Below are 20,869 nucleotides of genomic sequence, written 5' to 3' on the forward strand. Positions count from 1 at the left end.
TGGGTTCAAGCGATTCTCATGCCTCAGTCTCATGAGTAGCTGGGTCTACAGGTGCCCCCCACCACGCCCAGCTAAGTTTTATATTTTTAGTAGAGGTGGGGGTTTTGCCATGTTGGTCAGGCCGGTCTTGTACTCCTGACCTCAGGTGATCCACCCACCTTGGCCTCCCAAAGTGCTGGGATTACAGGCGTGAGCCACTGGGCCTGGTCAATTGCTTCCTTTTTATATTTAGATTGACTATCCACTTGGATTTGAATTTTGTGTGAGTAGGAAATCAAGGTTCATTTTATTTTTATATGGCTATCTTGTTGATCTGTCATTATTTATTATAAAGACCATCCTTTTTTCACTTCACCTCAGTGTCACCTTTATTCATGTATCAAGTGAGAATACAGTGTGAGACTTTAAAAAATTAATAGATTATTTTAATTTTATTTTTTCCAAATGATTGCATTTATTATAAACAAGGGTACAGATCCTAGACTCAGAAACACAACAGATTCTAAGCTAAGACAGCTCTGGTGAAACAGTAATAGAGGGAGGAGGAACATCGAGGTATTCATGTCTGGGCCAGAGCTGCCATCCAGGGCCCCATACCCCACCTTTGGTCCAGATGGCCCCTTGGCCCAGGTGTCCCTGCTGCCAGAACACCCTGGACTGGGGTACAGGAGTTGCATATTCCATGAGACTGGTGTCAGGGGAAGCAGGGACTCAAAGTTGCCAGGTTGTCCATCTCTCTGAGCCAATTTCCCTTCACAATCCTGGGGTTTCAGTCTCATATCAACTAATCATGTTTTAAAACAGAAAACAGGCAACATGTTTGGCTAAAATAAAATGAAAACACTGCAGGGAAGAGACCTGAGTGTGCTGGTGGACAGGAGCCCTGCTCACCTGTGGGAAGGGCAGGGCCAGTAAGGGCAGCAGAGCTTCCTGGGGGCAGCTAGGCTGTGTGTGGATGTGGCCCTCCGGGTGGTCCCAGGAAAGATGCAGGGACAGGGGACAGTCCAGGCAGACAGCTATCAGGTGAGTAGGGCTCTGCCTGAGGTGTTCTGGCATCAGGAGGCTGCCTGACCCCCAACAGGCATGACACAGGCTCCAGGGAGCAATGGGACATCTGCCTAAAGGATCAAAGCCCAACTTGGTTAGATCCCAAGCTTCGCCTGCATCACCTCGAGCAGCAGCTGGCTATGCTGCCAAAACCAGGATGCATCTGCATCATACAGAAAGCTGCGCCACCCTGGTGTGACAGGCCATACTTGGTCACCCTAGGGTAAGCTGGAGAAGAACTCCAGATGTGCTCTGGAGAAACCCCCATCTCTCAGGGGCCACCTCACAAGGTGCCCCCACTACCCCATTCTTTGAGTTTGGCTTGAGATTTTAGGAAGCATAATTTCAGGTGAGGAAGAAAACAAAGTCTGGTCCCAGCCCACTCTGGCAAGGATCGTTCCCCACCTCGTCAGCATCAGAGGAAGCCACATATACAGGCAGGACACACACAGCACGCATGGGCCGTAAGGAACTGTGCCTGCACACCACTCACACACACACAACATAACCAAGTGGCAGCCAGAGAGGCCGGGGGATGCTCAGAGGGGCGCCTTTGGGGCATCCATGTAGGCCAGGTTGTAAGGAGGCTGGCTGGCAGGGTAGGGCGCGGCTCCTCCTCCAGCCAGGGTCTCGTGGTAGGCCGGTGGGCCCATGAGCTGGGCCGGGTAAGGTGGTGGGTACTGCATTGGGTAGGGTGCTGCTGGCATCCCTGGCTGAGGCGGCATTGTGTGGTAGCCCTGGTAACTTGGTCCAGGGTAGCTGGGCGACACACTTGGAGGGACGTCGTTGGCGGCATGTCTTGTACAGAAAGCAGCAGGAGCAGGTGAAACAGATGATGATAGCGACGACAGACAGCACAAAGATGGTCAGGCCAACGGCCAAGGTTGCTCCGAACCCCGTGTTAGGCTCTGCCTTCACCCAGAGGCCTCCTGTACCCCTGGGCTTCTCCTCTTCCCATCGTGGGCCACTCAGTTTCAACTTCCTCCCCTTTTAGAGAAAAGGAAAGCAAATCTCGTCCAGATGACGTTGGTCACAGGAAGCACCAACATGTTTTCTTTCCTTCCTTCTTTCCTTCCTTCCTTCCTTCCTTCCTTCCTTCCTTCCTTCCTTCCTTCCTTCCTTCCTTCCTTCCTTCCTTCCTTCCTTCCTTCCTTCCTTCCTTCTTCTTCCTTCTTCTTCTTCTTTCTTTCTTTCTTTCTTTCTTTCTTTCTTTCTTTCTTTCTTTCTTTCTTTCTTTCTTTCTTTCTTTCTTTCTTTCTTTCTCTTTCTTTTTTGAGACGGAGTCTCGCTCTGTCGCCCAGGCTGGAATGCAGTGGTTGGATCTCGGCTCACTGCAAGCTCCGTCTCCCAGGTTCACACCATTCCCCTGCCTCAGCCTCCCGAGTAGCTGGGACTACAGGCGCCCGCCACCACGCCCAGCTAGTTTTTTGTATTTTTTAGTAGAGACGGGGTTTCACCGTGTTAGCCAGGATGGTCTCGATCTCCTGACCTTGTGATCCGCCCGTCTCGGCCTCCCAAAGTGCTGGGATTACAGGCTTGAGCCACCGCACCTGGCCACCAACAGGTTATTTTTTAAGAACAGTTTTAGGTTTAGAGAAAAAATAGAGCGGATTAGCTGGGCATGGTGGTGTGGCACCTGTCGTCCCAGCTTATTCATATGCTTATTTGCCATCTGCATATCTTTTTGTGAGGTGTCTGTTCAGATTTCTTTCCCACTTTTCAATCGGGTTGTTTTCTTATTGTTGAGTCTTAACAGATTAGCTTAATTAGATTGGCTTTGGGAGGCTGAGGCGAGAGGATCGCTTGAGCGCAGGAGGCGGAGGTTGCAGCGAGTTGAGATCACACCACTGCACTCTAGCCTAGGTGACAGAGAGAGACCCTGTCTCAGAAAGAAAAAAAAAAAGAGCAGAAAGTAGAGAGTTCCCATATACACTCTGCCTCCCACCCTTCTCCCCTCCCCACACTTTCCCGTTATTAACATCTTGCATTAGTGTGGTACATTTGTTACAAGTGATGGACCAATATTGATATTGTAGGGGAGGACAATCTGTTTTCCTTCTACCCTTCTAAGTTCATGACTGAGAACCCTGTAACAGAAGACAGATTAATAAGAGAAAAGTGCAAAAACATATTTAATATAAGTTTTATGTGACATGGAAGCCTTTATAAGGAAATGAAGCCTCCAAGAAGCAGTTACAGTTTGATGTAGGTTTGATAAAGGGTGGACAGTTGTGGAGAATATGGTAGAGCAAAGAGTTTGAAGTAAGTGTAGTCCACTGGGGGAAGCTTATCAAGGCCCGTTTGTTTAGTTAGATTCCTCTCTGTGTCCCTTCACTTTCAGAGATACGGACGCTCCTTTCCACCAGGTATAGTGAGGGCATCTCTCACCTGAGGGTCTTATGACCTGGCTTCAGGGGAAGGTCAGAAAACCCTTCCCACACATGCTGCTTTTGCAAATTCCTTCAGCTTAAAATATTCAATATGTCATTGTGTTAGTCTGTTCCTGCATTGCTATAAAGAAATACCCGAGGCTGGGTAATCTATAAAGAAAAGAGTTTTAATTGGCTCATGGTTCCACAGACTGTATAGGAAGCATGATGCTGGCATCTACTCTGCTTCTGGGGAGGCCTCAGGAAACTTACAATTATGGTGGAAGACAAAGGGGGAGTGAGACATCTCACGTGGCTGGAGCAGGGGAAGCGAGAGAGCAGGGAGGTGCCACATATTTTTTTTTTTTTTGAGACAGAGTCTTGCTCTGTCGCCCGGGCTGTAGTGCAGTGGCCGGATCTCAGCTCACTGCAAGCTCCGCCTCCCGGGTTCACGCCATTCTCCAGCCTCAGCCTCCCGAGTAGCTGGGACTACAGGCGCCGCCACCTCGCCCGGCTATTTTTTTGTATTTTTAGTAGAGACGGAGTTTCACCATGTTAGCCAGGATGGTCTCCATCTCCTGACCTCGTGATCCGCCCGTCTCAGCCTCCCAAAGTGCTGGGATTACAGGCTTGAGCCACCGCGCCCGGCCGTGCCACATATTTTTAAACAATCAGATATCATGAGAATTCTGTCATGCAAATGGCACTATGGGGATGGTGCTAAACTCTTAGAAATTAAACTATTAGAAACCACCCCGAAGATCCAATCACCTCCCACCAGGCCCCGCCTCCAACATTAGGAATTACAATTGGACAGGAGTTTGGGTGAGGACACAAATCCAAACCATGTCAGTCATGGTGCCATATTTTGTGGTAGCATGTCCTGAATCCCATCAATAAATTATTCTGAACTAAAGTTCCATAGTTTCCATTAGGGTTCACTTTTGGTGTTGTACATCCTACTGGTTTTACCAAATGAATAATGCCATGTGGAACCGTTACAATATTATACAGAATAATTTCACTCCCCTAAAAATTCCTTGTGTGGAACCTACTTACCCTTCCTCCCCTGAGTCCCTGGCAACCACTGATGTTTTTACTGTCTCTATAGTGTTTTTCAGAATGTCACACAGTTGGAATCATACAGGACGTGGACTCTCCAGATTGGCTTCTTTCACATAGTAATATTTATTTAAGGCTCTTCCATGCCTTTTCATGGTTTGATAGCTCATTTCTTTTTGTTGCTGAATAATAATCTATGGTATGGATGTGCCACAGTTTATCCATTCATTTATTGAGGGACATCTTGGTTGCTTCCAACTTTTGGCAGTTATGAATTACAAATAAAGCTGGTATAAACATTCATGTTCAGGTTTTTGCGTGGACATAAGTTTTCAACTAATTTGGGCAAATATCTAGAAACGTGATTGCTGGATCCTGTGGTAAGCATATGCTTTGACCAGGTGCGGTGGCTCATGCCTGTAATCCCGGCACTTTGGGAGGCTGAGGTGGGATCACCTGAGATCAGGAGTTTAAGACCAGCCTGGCTAATACAGTGAAACTCCATCTCTACTAAAAAAAAAATACAAAAATTAGCTGGGCGTGGTGGCGTGTGCCTGTAATACCAGCTACTCAGGAAACTGAGGCAGGAGAATCGCTTGAACCTGGGAGGCAGAGGTTACATTGAGCCAAGATGGCGCCACTGCACTCCAGCCTGGGCAATAGAGTGAGACTCTGTCTCAAAAAAAAAAAAAAAAAAAAAAAAAAAAAAAGGCCGAGATCCCATCACTACATTCCAGCCTGGGCAACAAGAGCAAAACTCCATCTCAAAAGAAAAAAAAGAAAAGAAAATTCTGGAAAAGCTAGTTCAGTGACATGAATATTGGAATGAGAGCCTAACAAACTCAATTTCTTCCTTTCTAAATCCATAGTATGGATTCTTGTCTGCAGTAGTTTTTTTGAGAAAGCAGAAGGGGTAGGTATTGGCAATCAACAAGCTGCAGAATATACCGATTGAGGTCAGTAACTGCAAACGCCCCATGACCGTCTGATCATTTTAATACCAAAAGAAAAAATTAAAATCCCAACTGCTAAAACCTTTGTCTTAGACAACTGTTTGAGTCTCTCCCTACAAGGCCCAGAAAGGAATTAGATACATGTGAATGCAATCTGTTTCCCTTCCCTTGCAGCGCTCTGTAGGAGGAGTCTAGGACAGTAGTCAAAACCAGCTGCCAGAGAGTCAAAGAAGGGGGAGCAGCCCCATGGAATCCAGAAACCATACCACCCTGGCCCATAGGTTAGTTATATACAACCTCCCAAGCTGGCAACAAACAAAGGGCATGCACATTCAGGGGATTTTGGTTTCACTGTCAGTGTTTATCTTTGAAGGGTGTCACATCCAGATGAATGGGAAGGGTGTGTTGCAGTTGAGCTGAGGTTTGGTCTTTCTTGACATTTTTAGGGACACTTACAGGTCCAAACCTGCTTTCAGCTGGCTGGTGGGCATGGTAGGAGACACAATAGTCTCAGGACCAGGCCTTTAGGTGGGAGCTGAGATTCGAGAGAGGATTCAAACCACTTGAGATTGAATCAAAGCAGACCTGTCCTCATTCTGTGCTGGGCAGGAGCCAGCTCTCCATGTCCCTGCAGCTCTGGCAACACCTCCAGATCTTTCAGCTTCCCTGGGACTAAGGACCATGCACATTATTAATTCTGATATAAATAGTCACACAGACACATGTCTCAAGATGAGGGTGAGAAGCTGGTTACAGCAAATGAAGTAATAATGATCTCTGTGCTTCACAATAGGAATTCAACCAACCTGAGGTTTATAATTCACTTATTAACTCTTTTTATTTTTATTTTTTGTTGAGATGGAGTGTCCCTCTGTCACCCATGCTGGAGTGCAATGGTGTCAGTTTGGCTCATTGCAACCTCCTGGGCTAAAGTGAGTCTCGTGCCTTGAGTGGCTGAGACTACAGGTACATGCCACCATGCCCAACTAATTTTTTTGTATTTTTAGTAGAGATGGGGTTTTGCCATGTTGGCTAGGCTGGTCTCAAACTCCTAGCCTCAAGTGATCCGCCCACCTCAATCTCTTCAAGCGCTGAGATTACAGGGGTAAGCCACTGTGCCTGGCCATAATTCACTTATTGGCCTTTTATATATACATATATATATATGATATGACTGGGAGAATCTAGGGTCGGTGCCTTACAAATGGCACAAGTTGAAGCCCTGAGACTCCCACTCCCACCCTGCTCCCCCATTCTCAGTACTGCCCCTCAGAGGCCTCCAGCAGCTCATCCATTTCTGCTAGGCTGGGCCTGGGTACACGCAGGGAGATGTGTACAGAGGCTAAGAGCAGAAACTCTCGAGTGAGACACTCCTGAGTTCATGCACTGGCCCTGCTATTTGTCAGCTAATTGATGTTGCATTTAATTGCATCATCTGTATGTAAGCCTAATAATTTGTAGCCATCTTAGAGATGTTGTGAGCTTAAATAACATGGTAGTGAATATTTATTTATTTATTTTATTTATTTATTTGTTATTTAGACAGGGCCTCGCTCTGTCACCCAGGCTGGAGTGCAGTGGCGTGATCATGGCTCACTGCAGCCTTGACCTCCCACACTCAAGTTATCCTCTCACCTCAGCCTCCTGAGTAGCTTGAGACAACAGATGCACGCCACCATACCTGACTAGTTTTTAAAATTTTTCTGCAGAGACGGTGTCTCCCTGTGTTGCCCAGGCTGGCCTCGATCTGTTGGGCTCAAGCGATCCTCCTGCCTTGGTCTTCCAGAGTGCTGGGATTACTGGTGTGAGCCACTGCACCCACAGCCTATTTACTGAGAACTGTGGAAGGCCCAGGCATTATTCTAAGAGCTCCAGCTGTTTTATCTCCCACATTTTTGCTCAGTTAGGAGTTCCAAAGCTGGAGCTTGAAGACTCATATTTTTAGAAAATTTGCAGTGAATTCTGAGGTGGGTCAGATTGAGATTCATGGCTATGCATTCATGTTTAGGCGGTGACTAACCACTCAGGGTTTTAGAGACAAACAGACCCATTCTGTCACTCACTGACTGAGTGGGGCCAAGTCTTTCAACCTGTCTAAGCCTCAGTGTCCTCATCCATAAAATGGGACCAATCGTAGCATCCACTTCTGAGAACTGTTCAGAAGTGGAAATGAGCCAGTTTAGGTGGCTGTGTCTGGCATACACCAATGGTTTGATAAGTATTAGCTTGTGCCTTTATTGGGCCAACTCCTTTTTGTTAGGTGACTGAGAAACCAAGGACCTTCTGATCTTTATTCATCATTCACTATTAGTTTAAATTTGTTGCTCTTCCATCCACGATTCATTCCAAATCCTAAGTGTTGGAGAAACAGAGTTAGTGTGTCATAGAAAAATCTCTGTTTTTGGCCCAGCAGGACTGAGTTTGACTCCATGTAACTGTTTGAGCCTTAGTTTCTTCATCCATAACATGGGAAAACAATACCCTGAATTGCTGCAAGAATTAGAGATAGTTCATGTCAAGGTGTAACATATAGGTAATGTGTTATTGCTGGTGTTCTGGTTATAAAGTGTACAAGATGTGCAAGCAAAAGGGCAGAAAACCCTTTTTAAAAATTCACGGCTGGGTGTGGTGGCTCACACCTGTAATCCCAGAACTTTGGGAGGCCGAGGTGGGCAGATCACCTGAGGTTGTGAGTTTGAGACCAGCCTGACCAACATGGAGAAACGCTGTCTCTACTAAAAATACAAAATTAGCCAGGCATGGTGGTTCATGCCTATAATCCCAGCAACCCAGGAGGCTGAAGCAGGAGAATCACTTGAACCTGGGAGGCGGAGGTTGCTGTGAGCCGAGATGGCGCCATTGCACTCCAGCCTGGGCAACAAGAGTGAAAATCCATCCCAAAAAAAGGAAAAAAAAAAAATTCACATGGGAAACAGAGGTGGATGGCAGAGAACAGGGGAGTGGCTAGGCACGGTGGCTCATGCCTGTAATCCTAGCACTTTGGGAGGCCAAGGCGGGTGGATTCCTTGAGGTCAGGAGTTCGAGACCAGTCTGACCAACATGGTGAAAACCCATCTCTACTAAAAACACAAAAATTAGCCAGGCATGGTGGTGGGTGCCTGTAGTCCCAGCTACTTGGGAGGCTGAGGCAGGAGAATCACTTGAACCCAGGAGGTGGAGGTTGCAGTGAGCCAAGATTGCACCACTGTACTGCTGCACGGGCAACAGACCGAGACTCCACATCAAAAAAAAAAAAAAAAAAAGAACAAGGGAGGGTCTGGGGTTCAGAGCTTTGGGGAACAGACCTCAGTAGCACCAACACTCCAGGATCAATGCTACAAAGACACGGGTTACAACTAAACTGGAGAACATGGCCAAGGAAGGGAACTGAAGTGTCCTGGCTCAGCCTTGTTTAGGGCTAAGCCAAGTAGGGCTGAGCCAGAACACTTCCTCCTTTTTTTGTGAACAGTCTACCTACATTTCAGCTACAGGGCTGGCTTCAATCAGTCCGTAGGGAGGGAGGAGAGGGCTGGTCTGTGACTTCAGTGCTGAGGTTTGGATCAAGGCAGAGGGAAACTTCCTCTTCCCAGACCCTTTGCAAGAAAGAATGGCATATTACTTGTCACCGACAGGGGTTATTATTACTAAATGGAGTCAGTATAAATGCTTTCCAATAAAGCATGTCCAGTGCTTGGGTTTTTAGTTTTGCACGTCCGTGAAATGTCTGCCACTTCCCTCTTCTGAATGGTTGGAAACTGGGCATCTGTTCCTTTAAATAGGAAACATTTCTTGTTCGAGTGAGTCATCTCTGTTCTGCTTTAGGAGTAAAATTTACCCTGCAGTTCATTTTGCTGTGAAGTTTTCTCTTTCTCTCGGAGACCAGGTTCTGCCCTTCTGCTGGAGGAAAGTGTTTTCACAGGTTCTCCTCCTTTTATCTCTTGTGTTTTTTTTTCAAGCCCTGCTGAATTTGCTAGTCAACTCAACAGGAAGTGAGGCGGTGGAGGGAGGCAGAAGAGCCAGGGTGGTTATTGAAAGTAAAAGAAACTTCTTCCTGGGAGCCTTTCCCACTCCCTTCCCCACTGAGCACGTGGAGTTAGGCAGGTTAGGGGACTCAGAGACTGCGATGGTGCCAGGAAAGGGTGGAGCGGGTGAGTGCCTGTTGTCGAGGTGGCCTCTTAACAGGAAACCACATATTTTTGTTTCTTGACTTGCTCTAGAAACAGGGCTGTGGGGGTGGGGAAGCAGCTTGGATCTGCCCTGCTGAGGACACCTCTGGGTGCTGCCTGGCCCAGGTCTCCTGTGGGGTTTCTCTCTGAGCCGTTGCCTCTGATCTTGCTACTTTTTCACTCTGAGCTGTCTCCATTTCCTCTGCTACCTTTTTGTCCTCCCAGCTTCCCTACTGCCTCGAATACAGATACACGGTCTCCCTCCTGTGAACTCGTTTGGAGAGTCCAGAAAACTTTATCAATCCACTTTTTTTTCTTTTTCATTTGGCTCTGGGGCCGAGGGTTAAGTTCTTTATTCTGTCGAATCACGATGCCCTGAGGTGCACAGCCCGCTTACCCCTCTTCCGTGTCTTAAGGGTTTCCTTTTCTCTCTCCACCCCCACCCTTGCCCTCCTGCCCTCTCTCTTGCTCCCCAAAGATAATTCTCTAATGTTTTGATGTGGATTCGTGAATTTATTTGTATCTTTGCAAAATGTATTTTTCTTTTGTATATGTACACCGTTTTTTAACTATGTGATCTCAGGCAAGTAAGTAATTCCTCTGTGCCTCTGTTATCTCATTGTTAAATGGGATTAATAATGCCTCGAGAGGTGACTGTGAGGCTTGAAGGAGATAATACGCATACATCACTTACTACATGAGTTAGCAATTATTATTGCATATTAATACTATTGGCATTTTATTTTACTCATTCTGTTTCTATTTCTTTTTTATTTATTTATTTTTTGAGACAAGATCTTGCTTTGTCACCCAAGGCTGGAGTGCAGTGGTGCAATCACAGCTCACTGCAGCCTCGACATCCTGGGATCAAGCAGTGTTCCCATCTCAGCCTTCAGATTAACTGGGACCACAGGCGCGTGCTACCACACCTGGCTAATTCAAAAATTTTTCTTCATAGAGATGGTGTCTCACTATGTTGCCCAGGCTGGTCTCAAACTCCTACGCTCAAGGGATCCTCCCTCCTTGGCCTCCCAAAGTGCTAGGATTACAGGCATGAGCCACTGTGGCCATCTAGGCATTGATGTTATCAGGCCACCTTGACCTAGCCCTTTCTGGTGAAGAGTCCTTTTCAGATACTTCATTCAGTCTTCTCAGCTATGAGTCCCTGCCCTCTGAAAGCTTGTATTCTATTTGGGGAAAGACAAAAGGCAGTTTCAAAGAAGAGAGGTGCTTGATTTTCTTTTCCTACTTTTAACATCAGAAAACATTTCATCTAACTCTCAGTATGAAGGCAATCTTTTGTTTACTGATCTATCCCTAGAGCCCAGTATGGTGAGGGCCCCAGGATTTGCCACTTTGATAAGATGGTAAACCCATCTTGCAGCTGACTTCGTGGTTTCCCCAGCTACACTCATATACAAGGATCACCTTTGGTAAGATAGGTTTACCATCTTACCAAAGAGTTTTTGCATTTTAGAGTTTTTTCTTTTTAGATTTTTTTCATTTTAGAATTTTTTTATTTCAGAGTGTTTTTCTTTTTAGAGGTTTTTCATTTTAGAGTTTTTTCTTTTTTAGAGTTTTTTTTTTTTTTTTTTTTTTTTTTTTTTTTAGAGTTTTTTAGGCTGCTGAGAGTGACTTGGGGCCACAGAGATGCTCCTTGGCTAAACCAGGGGCTTTAGCGCTGAAAGTTCGCAGTCACCCTGAGAACCAAGATGAGGGCTCTGCAATGTCCAATCTCAAGACTTCTCCGAGGTGCTCCATCAAGATTCATTGAATGAAAAAATTAAAGTCTTAATGATGAACCCAGAAAAATCTTTAAATCCTAAATATGAAATGAAAGTGTTCTTAGTTACAATCCAGTCCAACGTCGTTTTGGAATGTGGAAATGAGGCCCTGAAGGTAAAATGGCCCATCCAAAGTCATAGCCAGGGGCCAGTGCTCAGGTGGCCAGGTGCCCTGCCCCACCCTGCAGGCAGTCTCCTGGACCATCAGGCCTTTTTCCTCCAGCTTTAGAAGCTTTAGAAGGCGCTCTGTTCACTCAGGGGCAAGTGGTAAGTGTTCTCTCCCCTCTAGTGTTTGTGACTTAGAGGAGTTTCGAAACAGGAAGTACAGCTGGCTGTGCCCTTCGTCCTTCATTAGACGTTTGCTCTTGTCTTAGATGCTCAGATGGCAGCGGAGAGGCCTGTGATGAAGGTGTTACCATCGTGAGAGTAAGGTAAGGATTTGCCCCTTTGTTAAGGTCAGAGGGACCTTTTGGGAGGAAGGCCTTTGATTCTGGAGTTTTCTAGGCTGCTGAGAGTGAGGTCGGGTGGCCCTGGGGCCATGGAGATGATCCTCATATGTGAATGTGGATGGGAAACCATGAAGTTAGTGGAAGAGGTAGCAGTCCCTCTGAGAGCCTTGCCGAGGGCCGTGCAGTTTCCAGATCTCGAGGTCAGTCTGGCTTAGACTGATTAATTTCTAGGAGTTTCTGAAATGCTGCCAGTTTACCTACTTGTATAAAGGCTTCATCCTGATCCCAGCCAAATTTGTCAAAGAGTAGAAGCCAAAATTTAAATCTCAACTAACTTTGCTGCTACAGCTATCCTCCCACCAACACACATACCCACCAGCATACACATTTGCCAACATAAACACACACACACATGCACATACACACACCCATGTGGTCCTACTAATTCAATTATTTATTTTTTAAAGAAATTAAAAAAGGCTGGGCACAGTGGCTCACACCTGTAATCCCAGCACTTTGGGAGGCCAAGGCGGGTGAATCACCTGAGGTCGGGAGTTTGAGACCAGCCTGACCAACATGGAGAAACCCTGTCTTTACTAAAAATACAAAATTAGCCGGATATGGTGGCACATGCCTGTAATCCCAGCTACTCGGGAGGATGAGGCAGGAGAATCGCTTGAACCTGGGAGACAGAAGTTGTGGTGAGCCGAGATTGTGCCATTGCACTCTAGCCTGGGCAACAAGAGCAAAACTTTATCTCAAAAAAAAAAAAAAAAAAAAAAAAAAAGAAAATAAAGAGAAATTAAAAAGATACAGAACAGTTCAAAAAGCAATATAATGGGAAGACTAGATGGACAAAATCGGAGACCTGTACTTGTGGGGTTAAGCATTTACGGGTGAAGTTGCAAGTTTCATTCTGTTTGACAATGATGGGATTATATGTTTTGTTGAGGTTCGGACACCTTTGCTGGGTTGTTTGAACACCGTGGCTGCAGCGCCCTGTTATGGATACCATGTGCGTGCAGAATGGATGTCTGTCAGATTCGGGGGCAGCCCACAGTGTGAGGCAGCCAGCCTGGACCCGAGGGAGTGGCAATACTACCTACTGGTTAGGGATTTGGGCCTGAGAGTGAGTGGCTTTCAGGTTCTCTCAAGCTTCGGATGAGATGCAGGTTTCTGTTTCCGACGGTGAATGCATGTTTTGCTTTTACCCCACCTGGGGGGTAGTTATCGCTGCAAAAGCGAGGACACTGCTAGAATATTACTGGAGTGATTGTGATGAGATGGAACGTGTTTGCAGTGTAACTGTGGCATGTAATACAGTGGTAGAATGGGACTCTGGAATGAGATGCTGGGCCTAGATTCTAGCACTTCCTCTGTGAGGCTCTGACCCCCTCTCTCCTATAGTGGATTTGTTAAGAACTTCTGTTTTTGTGGTTTTGTTATTATATATTTTTTTGAAATGTTATTCTCCAAAAATGTTATGATTTTATGTTTTTCTTCATGAGATTCTTTCACCGCCTTCCAGCTGCAAGTAGAATGGCGTCTAAATCTTTGCGATCTGTCATTGAAGCCCTTGAGTGAGATACTTAAATCTGGCTGTAGCTCTCTCTCTCACTAGCTTATTTCCAAGCCGTGATTTTTCACAACAGAAAAATGGGGACAATAATGGTAGTTTCTTCAGAGGCTTTTAGTGAAATGAGGTTAAAAAATATTTTTATGTTTATATGGATATATAGGTTATAAACATTTATATATCATTTATTTATATGATTATTATAAACACATATTTATATTTAAATATTTTGGGGCATAAATATATAAAATAATTATACATATGTAATACAAATAGACTTATAATATACATTTACTATTTAGCAGAGATTATATAAAATATATGTATTACATGGCAAAATATTCAAATTTACATATGTTATAAATACATGTGGAAAAAAATTGGTCACACAAAATGTGACCAAAGAATTACTTCCAAATGGCAAGTTTTTAAGTAAGATTTATTTTCTGTTTATACTTCTTTGTACTTTCTCTATGAAACAAGTGTTACTTTTACTATTTTTAGGAAGCAAAAAGACAGTACATTATTTTAAAAATACTAGCTTAACAAAGCTGCTAGCCCATAAGCTAGTGCAGAACATCTAGGTCCCATAAAACAAGAACTGCCATGTGATGTCTCTCCCCGTGCAGTGCTGGATGGCCTGTTGTTAATGGTGTCGTAAATCCTTTGCCAGTGACCGTTTTCTAGGTACTGTGACTAGAGGGATGTGTAACTTAAGCAAAAAGCAAAAGCAGAAAAGGCTGACTATCATCCGACAGTGTATCCTGGAATACCTGGGCCAGAGAAGACGCCATGTTAGCATTTTCCCTTCTAAATGTCAGCTATGGCTGGATAGGGAAACCACTTAAAAAGCATTGCCACGTTGTTGGAGAGGTAATGAAATGAGTGAGATGAGGTGGCTATGGAGGACGGAGCTATGCGCCAATCTTATTATATCCAAATTCATGTCATCTCAGCCTTGGATTGTATTGATTTTTATTATATACTGTCAGAAAATGCTATTTAATATGTAACAAGAGACTCAAAAAAGTTTATTCCTTTTGACCCAATAATACTACTTTTAGGAAATTATTCTAAGAAAATAATTAGAGGTATACTTAAAGATTTGCATTTCAAGGTCATCCTAAATGTAATCAGAAACTGGCTATGTAAATTATAACCCATCTCTAAGATTAAATGCTTTACAGATATTAAAACCCATGCTGTAGAAGAAAAACTAAAGACATCAGGAAAGTACTTACAATACGAGATATACCTCTCAGTGGACAAATCCACTTATACTACAGAAATATGATGTGTTCAAATGCAAGGAAAAATGTGTATGCATAAAATATTTGGTGGGAAAGAGTAAAATATTATTGGGCATTTATCTTTGGATGGTGGAATTATACATAATTTTAATTTTCCTTTTTATCTTTTCTGTATTTTCTAAAATGACTACACTAAGTGTTTTTTTCCTCAGAAAAAAATAATTGAGGGACAGGGGAAAGGAAGTCCTGCTTTCATTTGATTCTTTGGCTGGTTTTATTCTGTAAGATGAGATTTCAATAGAGGTTAGAATACATTAAAAATTTTAAAGACAGTTGAACTAATGGCACTAAACAGGGTTAGATCTAGTTTAGATCTTTTCCAGCATATGAATAAGAATGGATCTTTAAAGATTTTAACTAGGTATATTTTTAGAATAAGTAATACATGTACATGGTAAAAATTCAAACAGTACAAACTGTGCAGCAAGGTATGGGAGGTAAAGCAACTCTCACTGTCACCTGCACCCATCGGCCTTCCCACACCGCACGGCCACATCTGTGTGTAATTCTGCTTTTCTTTAACATTACTGAAGGAACTTCCTGTGTGTTTTTTGTTAGAGCTCTTCTGAGCACAAAATATGTGCTGATCAATACGTTATGTAGATCACACATGCTCAACCACACTGATCTTCCTATTCTCTCTAGTAGCCAAATAGAGTTCCCTGGAATATGATTAATAGCTTACCTAAATCTTCTAATACTGATAAACAGTTGTTTCTGCTCTTTTGTTATTTCAAGGAATGCTACCATGAATCGCCTTGTATATGGTTTTGAGTATACTTATGTTTAAGTGAATGTAGGAAATTAAATTGTGGGCCAAAGTTGATGTGAATTTTATATTTTGACGGAGATGGCTATATTACCCACCTGTTTTTTTGTTTTGTTTTGGTTTCGGTTTTGCTTTTTTTTTTTTAAGAGTTGGGGTCTTGCTACCTGGGGTCTTGCCCAAGGTAGACCTGAACTCCTGGGCCACGTTGGTTTATTTTACTGCATTCCCAGTGCCTAGAGCAACAATTGACATGTACCAGCAGTATCTATTGGGAATTCTGACACCTTGAGGAAGTGCCAGCGTCACAGCTGGGCTTGATCTAAGCTCTTAACCATGGCACTGCTGCCCTCCCCCACAGTGACTGTCGCCCTTGTTAGGGGAGCCTCAGTCTTGTTCCTATGAAGAATGGAGCACAAACACCACTCCGAGGTTTTTTTTTGTTTTTTTTTTTACTATGGACAGGGGCTGTCAGAGCAGGGAAGGTGGTGGATCCTGGGGCTCAAGGGAAAACCCCTGATGTCAGGTCGCTGGCATGATAATTGTCTGGAGTTTGCTGAAACACGGCCCTCTCCCTTAGAAACATTGTGTGAAAATACCACATAACCTGACTTAGAGACTGTGTAGGTTGAAAGGGCTGTCAGGGGTGACTGGTTCAGTTTCCATTCTTGAGTTCCTGACCAGCTGTAGGCACTGGTCCTTGGGCCCTTCAGAGACCTCGCTGCCCCATGTCCTCCTCCCACTGTTGTTTCAATCAGACCCCATCACTCCCGCCCTCCAGCACTGAAATGCCTCCTCCTAATAGGTCCCAGTAGGTCCCCTGCCTCCAAGTCTTCCAGTCTATCCTTTGCACTTTAAGTGTTAATCCCAACTGGGTGACATCATTCCCATTTTCACAGTCCTTTCTTAGTTCCTCATCACCTCCAGGACAAAGCCTAAACCCCTTGCCCCATGGTAACGAGGCCCCTTTGTGACATGGTGCCTGGCTAGAGCTTCATCCCTTTGTCCCGTCACTCTCCATCCCAGACCCTTTGTAGTTACTTTATTGAGCTCCTTGTGCCTGCCTGAATGGACTTGAAAGTTCTTAACTCCATCTTTTACATTAATTGTTTCCTGTAAGAATTGTGCTTTCTCACATTCTCCCCAGAATCCCTTCCCCACAGGAAGCCCTTCTCCCAGGCTGAGTTAAGGCTTCTTCCTCTACATCCCTACCACACTTTGGTCACAACTCTCTAACCATCGGCTTGTTTTTTTTTTTTTTTTTTTTTTTTTTTTGTGCGAGATGGAGTCTTGCTCTTTTGCCCAGGCTGTAGTGCAGTGGTGCGATCTCTGCTCACTGCAACCTCCACCTCCCGGGTTCAAGCAATTCTCCCACCCCAGCCTCCCGAGTAGCTGGGATTATAGGCATGAGCCACCATGCCTGGCTAATTTTGTATTTTTTTAGTAGAGATAAGGTTTCTCCATGTTGGTCGGGCTGGTCTCTAACTCCCAATCTTAGATGATCCGCCCATCTTGGCCTCCCAAAGTGTTGGGATTACAGGCATGAGCCACTGCGCCCAGCCCATTGGCTTGTTTGTATATCTACCTTCCTCAACAGTAAGAGGGAACTTGTCTGCTGTTCTTTTTCTCTCTCCTGTGCTCACAGCACAATGACCAGTATCTAGTAGATGCAGTAGCCTTTGATGAACAAGCCAGCAAATGGTACTTTTCTTCCTTATCTGAACATACCATTATATTTTGACTTAGATTATATTCTCCTGCCTTTTGAAGAGATGGACTTCAGCAGAAATCTTTATGATATTGGGGAACAACTAGACAGTGAAGATCTGGCCTCCCTCAAGTTCCTGAGCCTGGACTGCATCCCACAAAGGAAGCAAGAACCCATCAAGGATGCCTTGATGTTATTCCAGAGACTCCAGGAAAAGAGAATGTTGGAGGAAAACAATCTGTCCTTCCTGAAGGAGCTGCTCTTCCGAATTAATAGACTGGATTTGCTCACTACTTACCTAAACACTAGAAAGGAGGAGATGGAAAGGGAACTTCAGGCTCCAGGCAGGGCTCAGATTTCTGCCTACAGGTGGGTAGAAACTCCCAGCGTGGGGACTGGGAGGTGTGGGTTGAGTGGACAACTTCTGTGGGCAGGGCTGATTGGGGCTTGTCTTTGTGGATCTGCCTATAGAGCCTGGGATCCCAGCTATGCCACAGTTCTAAGCTTCTACAGAAAGACAGTGGTGCCTTGGGTGGTCCTGCTAAAGGCTGTAAAACTTAGCTTCTCCCCACCCTAGAGAGAGTGGGTAAACAAAGGCGTGAGAGAGAAACCACGTTCAGTATCACTTGGGAGGCTTTGGGAAGATGTCCCACTGGAGCTAGATTAAGAAATTTAGGGGCCTTATGTATAATTCCGTAAAAATGCTAAGACCATAAAATAAAAATTTATTTTTCAAAGTGAAACATTACTTAGAGGTATGCTGAAGTTATAACAGAGTTTTTCTAAATGTTCTCATGTTTTTCCTCTCTTATCTTGGTACCTCTTGATATCCAGATTGTGTGCTTACTTTGTCCATACATTGAGTAAAGCATCACGGCTTCCCACCTTGAAATCCCCCTCCCATCTGCTTGCGGATGGCTATGGAAATTTTCAATGAGATTTAAGGGTTTTTTGCCACACTTAAAGACTCAAATGACAAAGTTCATTACAGAGCTGTAAGCCACTGGCCTGGCACATACAGCTAGGCAGTCTCCACCGAGGCTGTCCAGCTCCTGTGAGCCTGGCTGTATGACAATTCTAAGCTTTATAGGAAGACAGTGGCACCTTGGGTCATCTTGCCAAAGACTGTACAACTCAGCTTCTCCCCACCCTAGAGAGAGTAAGTAACCAAAGGTGTGAGAGAGAAACCCCATGCAGTTACAACTTCATGATGCTGTGACAAGACTTTAAAAACAGAAACACATTGTCACCTACTCTCTTTCAACATCTCCTATTATCGGACACTACTTAAAGCAGTTTTAGCTTTGCTTTCAGGAAGCTTCTACTGAAGCCTTTGCTCTGGGCCCATTTCATTGTCTCTGTTTGCTTGTCGATAATTATGGCATGTGAGATGGAAAGGGTTCACAGCCAGGGCTGACAGCTGCTGCCCTCTGATGGCCCAGCCCATGAACGCCCTGGTCTTTCTATTCTCAGAGACTATTTTTTGTTTTGAGGCTTGACTACTTTTTGTTTTGTTTTGTTTTTGAGATGGAGTCTCACTCCATCACCCAGGCTAGAGTGCAGTGGCATGATCTCGGCTCACTGCAACCTCTACCTCCAGGGTTCAAGTGATTCTCCTGCCTCAGCCTCCCGAGTAGCTGGGATTACAAGTGCATGCCACCGTGCCCAGCTAATTTTTGTATTTTTAGTAGAGATGGAGTTTCACCATGTTGGCCAGGCTGGTCTCAAACTCCTGACCTTAAGTCATCCACCTGTCTTGACCTCTCAAAGTGCTGGAATTATAGGCATGAGCCACCGTGCCCAGTCAAGGCTTGACTATTTTGATTTTAAATGACAAAAGAGATATTCTGGGCCAGGCAAGGTGGCTCATGCCTGTAATCCCAGCACTTTGGGAGGCCGAGGCGGGTGGATCACCTGAGGTCAGGAGTTCAAGACTAGCCTGACCAACATGGTGAAACCCCACCTCTACTAAAAATGCAAAAATTAGTTGGGTGTGGTGGCTCCCGCCTGTAATCCCAGCTACTTGGGGGGCTGAGGCAGGAGAATCACTTGAATCCAGGAGGCAGAGGTTGCAGTGAGCTGAGATCGTGCCATTGCACTCCAGCCTGGGCAACAAGAGTGAAACTCTGTCTCAAAACAAAACAAAACAAAACAAAAAAACAACAAAAAAGAGATATTCTAGGTGTATAAGTTTCCTAGGGCTGCGGTAGCAAAGTAACACAAACTAGCAGGTTTAAAACAGTTTTTAAAATGTACTCTTATAGTTCTGGAGGCCTAAGTCAGAAATCAAGATGTCAACAGGGTTGGTTCCTTTTAAGAGGCTCCGAGGAAGAATCTGTTTCACGCCTTTCCCTGCTTCTGGTGGGTGCAGGAATCCTCAGTGCTCCCTGTTTGTACATGCAGCACAGCAGTCTCTGCCTATGTTCCCTTCTCTGTGTCTAAATGTCCTTCTTATAAGGAGACAGTCACTGGATTAGGAATTAGGGCCCACCCTATTCCAATGTGGCCTTATCTTTTTGTACGTGTGTGTGAGACAGTGTCTCACTACATCACCCAAGCTGGAGTGCAGTGGCACGATCTTGGCTCACTGCAACCTCTGCCTCCTGGGTTCAAGCAATCTTCCCACCTCAGCCTCCCAAGTAGCTGGGACTACAGGCACCCGCCACCATGTCTGGCGAATTTTTGTATTTTTTGTAGAGATGGGGTTTCGAAATGTTGCCCAGGCTAGTCTTGAACTCCTGGGCTCATGCGATCTGCCCACCTCAGCCTACCAAGTTCTGGGATTACAGGCGTGAGCAACTGCACCTGGCCAGCGTGACCTCATCTTAATGAAATTTTATCTGCAAATGTCCTGTGTCCAAATAAGGTCACATTCTCATATTCCAGTTAGACATGAATTTTGGGGAAGAAGGGAGAACGCTATTCAACCAGTACACTAGATAGCTCTGGTTTACTAGAATTGTGAAGTCTTTATAAGGAACTTATTCATTAAGGCACCAGTTAGTCCTAAAAACCTACAGCCCCAGAACTAGGAAAGCCAAGGGGGTCTCATCCTGTGCCCAACATCTTGGTCCTTTGAAGGTTCCACTTCTGCCGCATGAGCTGGGCTGAAGCAAACACCCAGTGCCAGACACAATCTGTACCTTTCTGATGGAGGATTGATCATCTACTAATAAGGCAGGATCTGTCTGTTAAAATCTTTCACGTATTGGCTTAGAGATAAAAGGGTCAGTGCAATCCTGACTTACTGCTTGTTCATTATCATTGAATAGTAGCCAGGAGCTAATAAATATGCTAGGGTGGCCACTTACCATTATAAGAAAACACTAGACATTTTATTTACCAGTTATAATTGCTACCTATAAAATAAGTATCTTATAAACTATTCAGGTTCATTACTAAACAACGATGGTACAAGAAAGCCTGTAGGCTTCAATAATGAGGAAAGCAAAAGGGTAAATACCTCATAATAAAGGCGAAAGAGTCAGAATAGCTTTTTGGATTAGATCCAATTTTGGCCAGACCGAAAGCTTTAGATAAACACTTTTAGGGTAGAGAGTCCACGAGAGGGAGGATAAGGCAGATGGTAATACTGAGTAATTTCTGTTTCTATGCCATTTTTATTTTCAGAATTTTAATTTTCTAATTAAATTTTCAAGTCAACATGTTTTGTATTAAA

At 44.6% G+C, this 20,869-nt stretch overlaps 1 protein-coding gene and 1 pseudogene across 5 annotated transcripts in view; one reads left to right on the top strand and one right to left on the bottom strand.

Moving 5' to 3' along the window:
- CASP8 (caspase 8) overlaps positions 1-20,869 on the top strand; it is a 59,060-nt gene that overhangs the window by 22,606 nt on the left and 15,585 nt on the right. Inside the window, exons 1-3 of one of the 5 annotated variants that reach the window (XM_030916278.1) lie at positions 9,446-9,579; positions 11,756-11,812; positions 17,229-17,559. In XM_030916278.1, coding sequence (XP_030772138.1) covers positions 17,255-17,559 — 305 coding nt within the window. In that variant the 5' untranslated portion in view covers positions 9,446-9,579; positions 11,756-11,812; positions 17,229-17,254. Of the gene's footprint in view, positions 1-9,445; positions 9,580-11,293; positions 11,649-11,690; positions 11,813-17,228; positions 17,560-20,869 lie in introns of those variants that run through there. The other 4 variants (XM_010375509.2, XM_010375507.2, XM_030916279.1 and 1 more) reach the window with 4 other exon arrangements.
- On the bottom strand, positions 1,587-11,800 carry LOC104671870 (annotated as a pseudogene).

Source organism: Rhinopithecus roxellana, chromosome 14 (assembly GCF_007565055.1).
Source record: "Rhinopithecus roxellana isolate Shanxi Qingling chromosome 14, ASM756505v1, whole genome shotgun sequence".
In the NCBI taxonomy this organism is placed as follows: Eukaryota; Metazoa; Chordata; class Mammalia; order Primates; family Cercopithecidae; genus Rhinopithecus; species Rhinopithecus roxellana.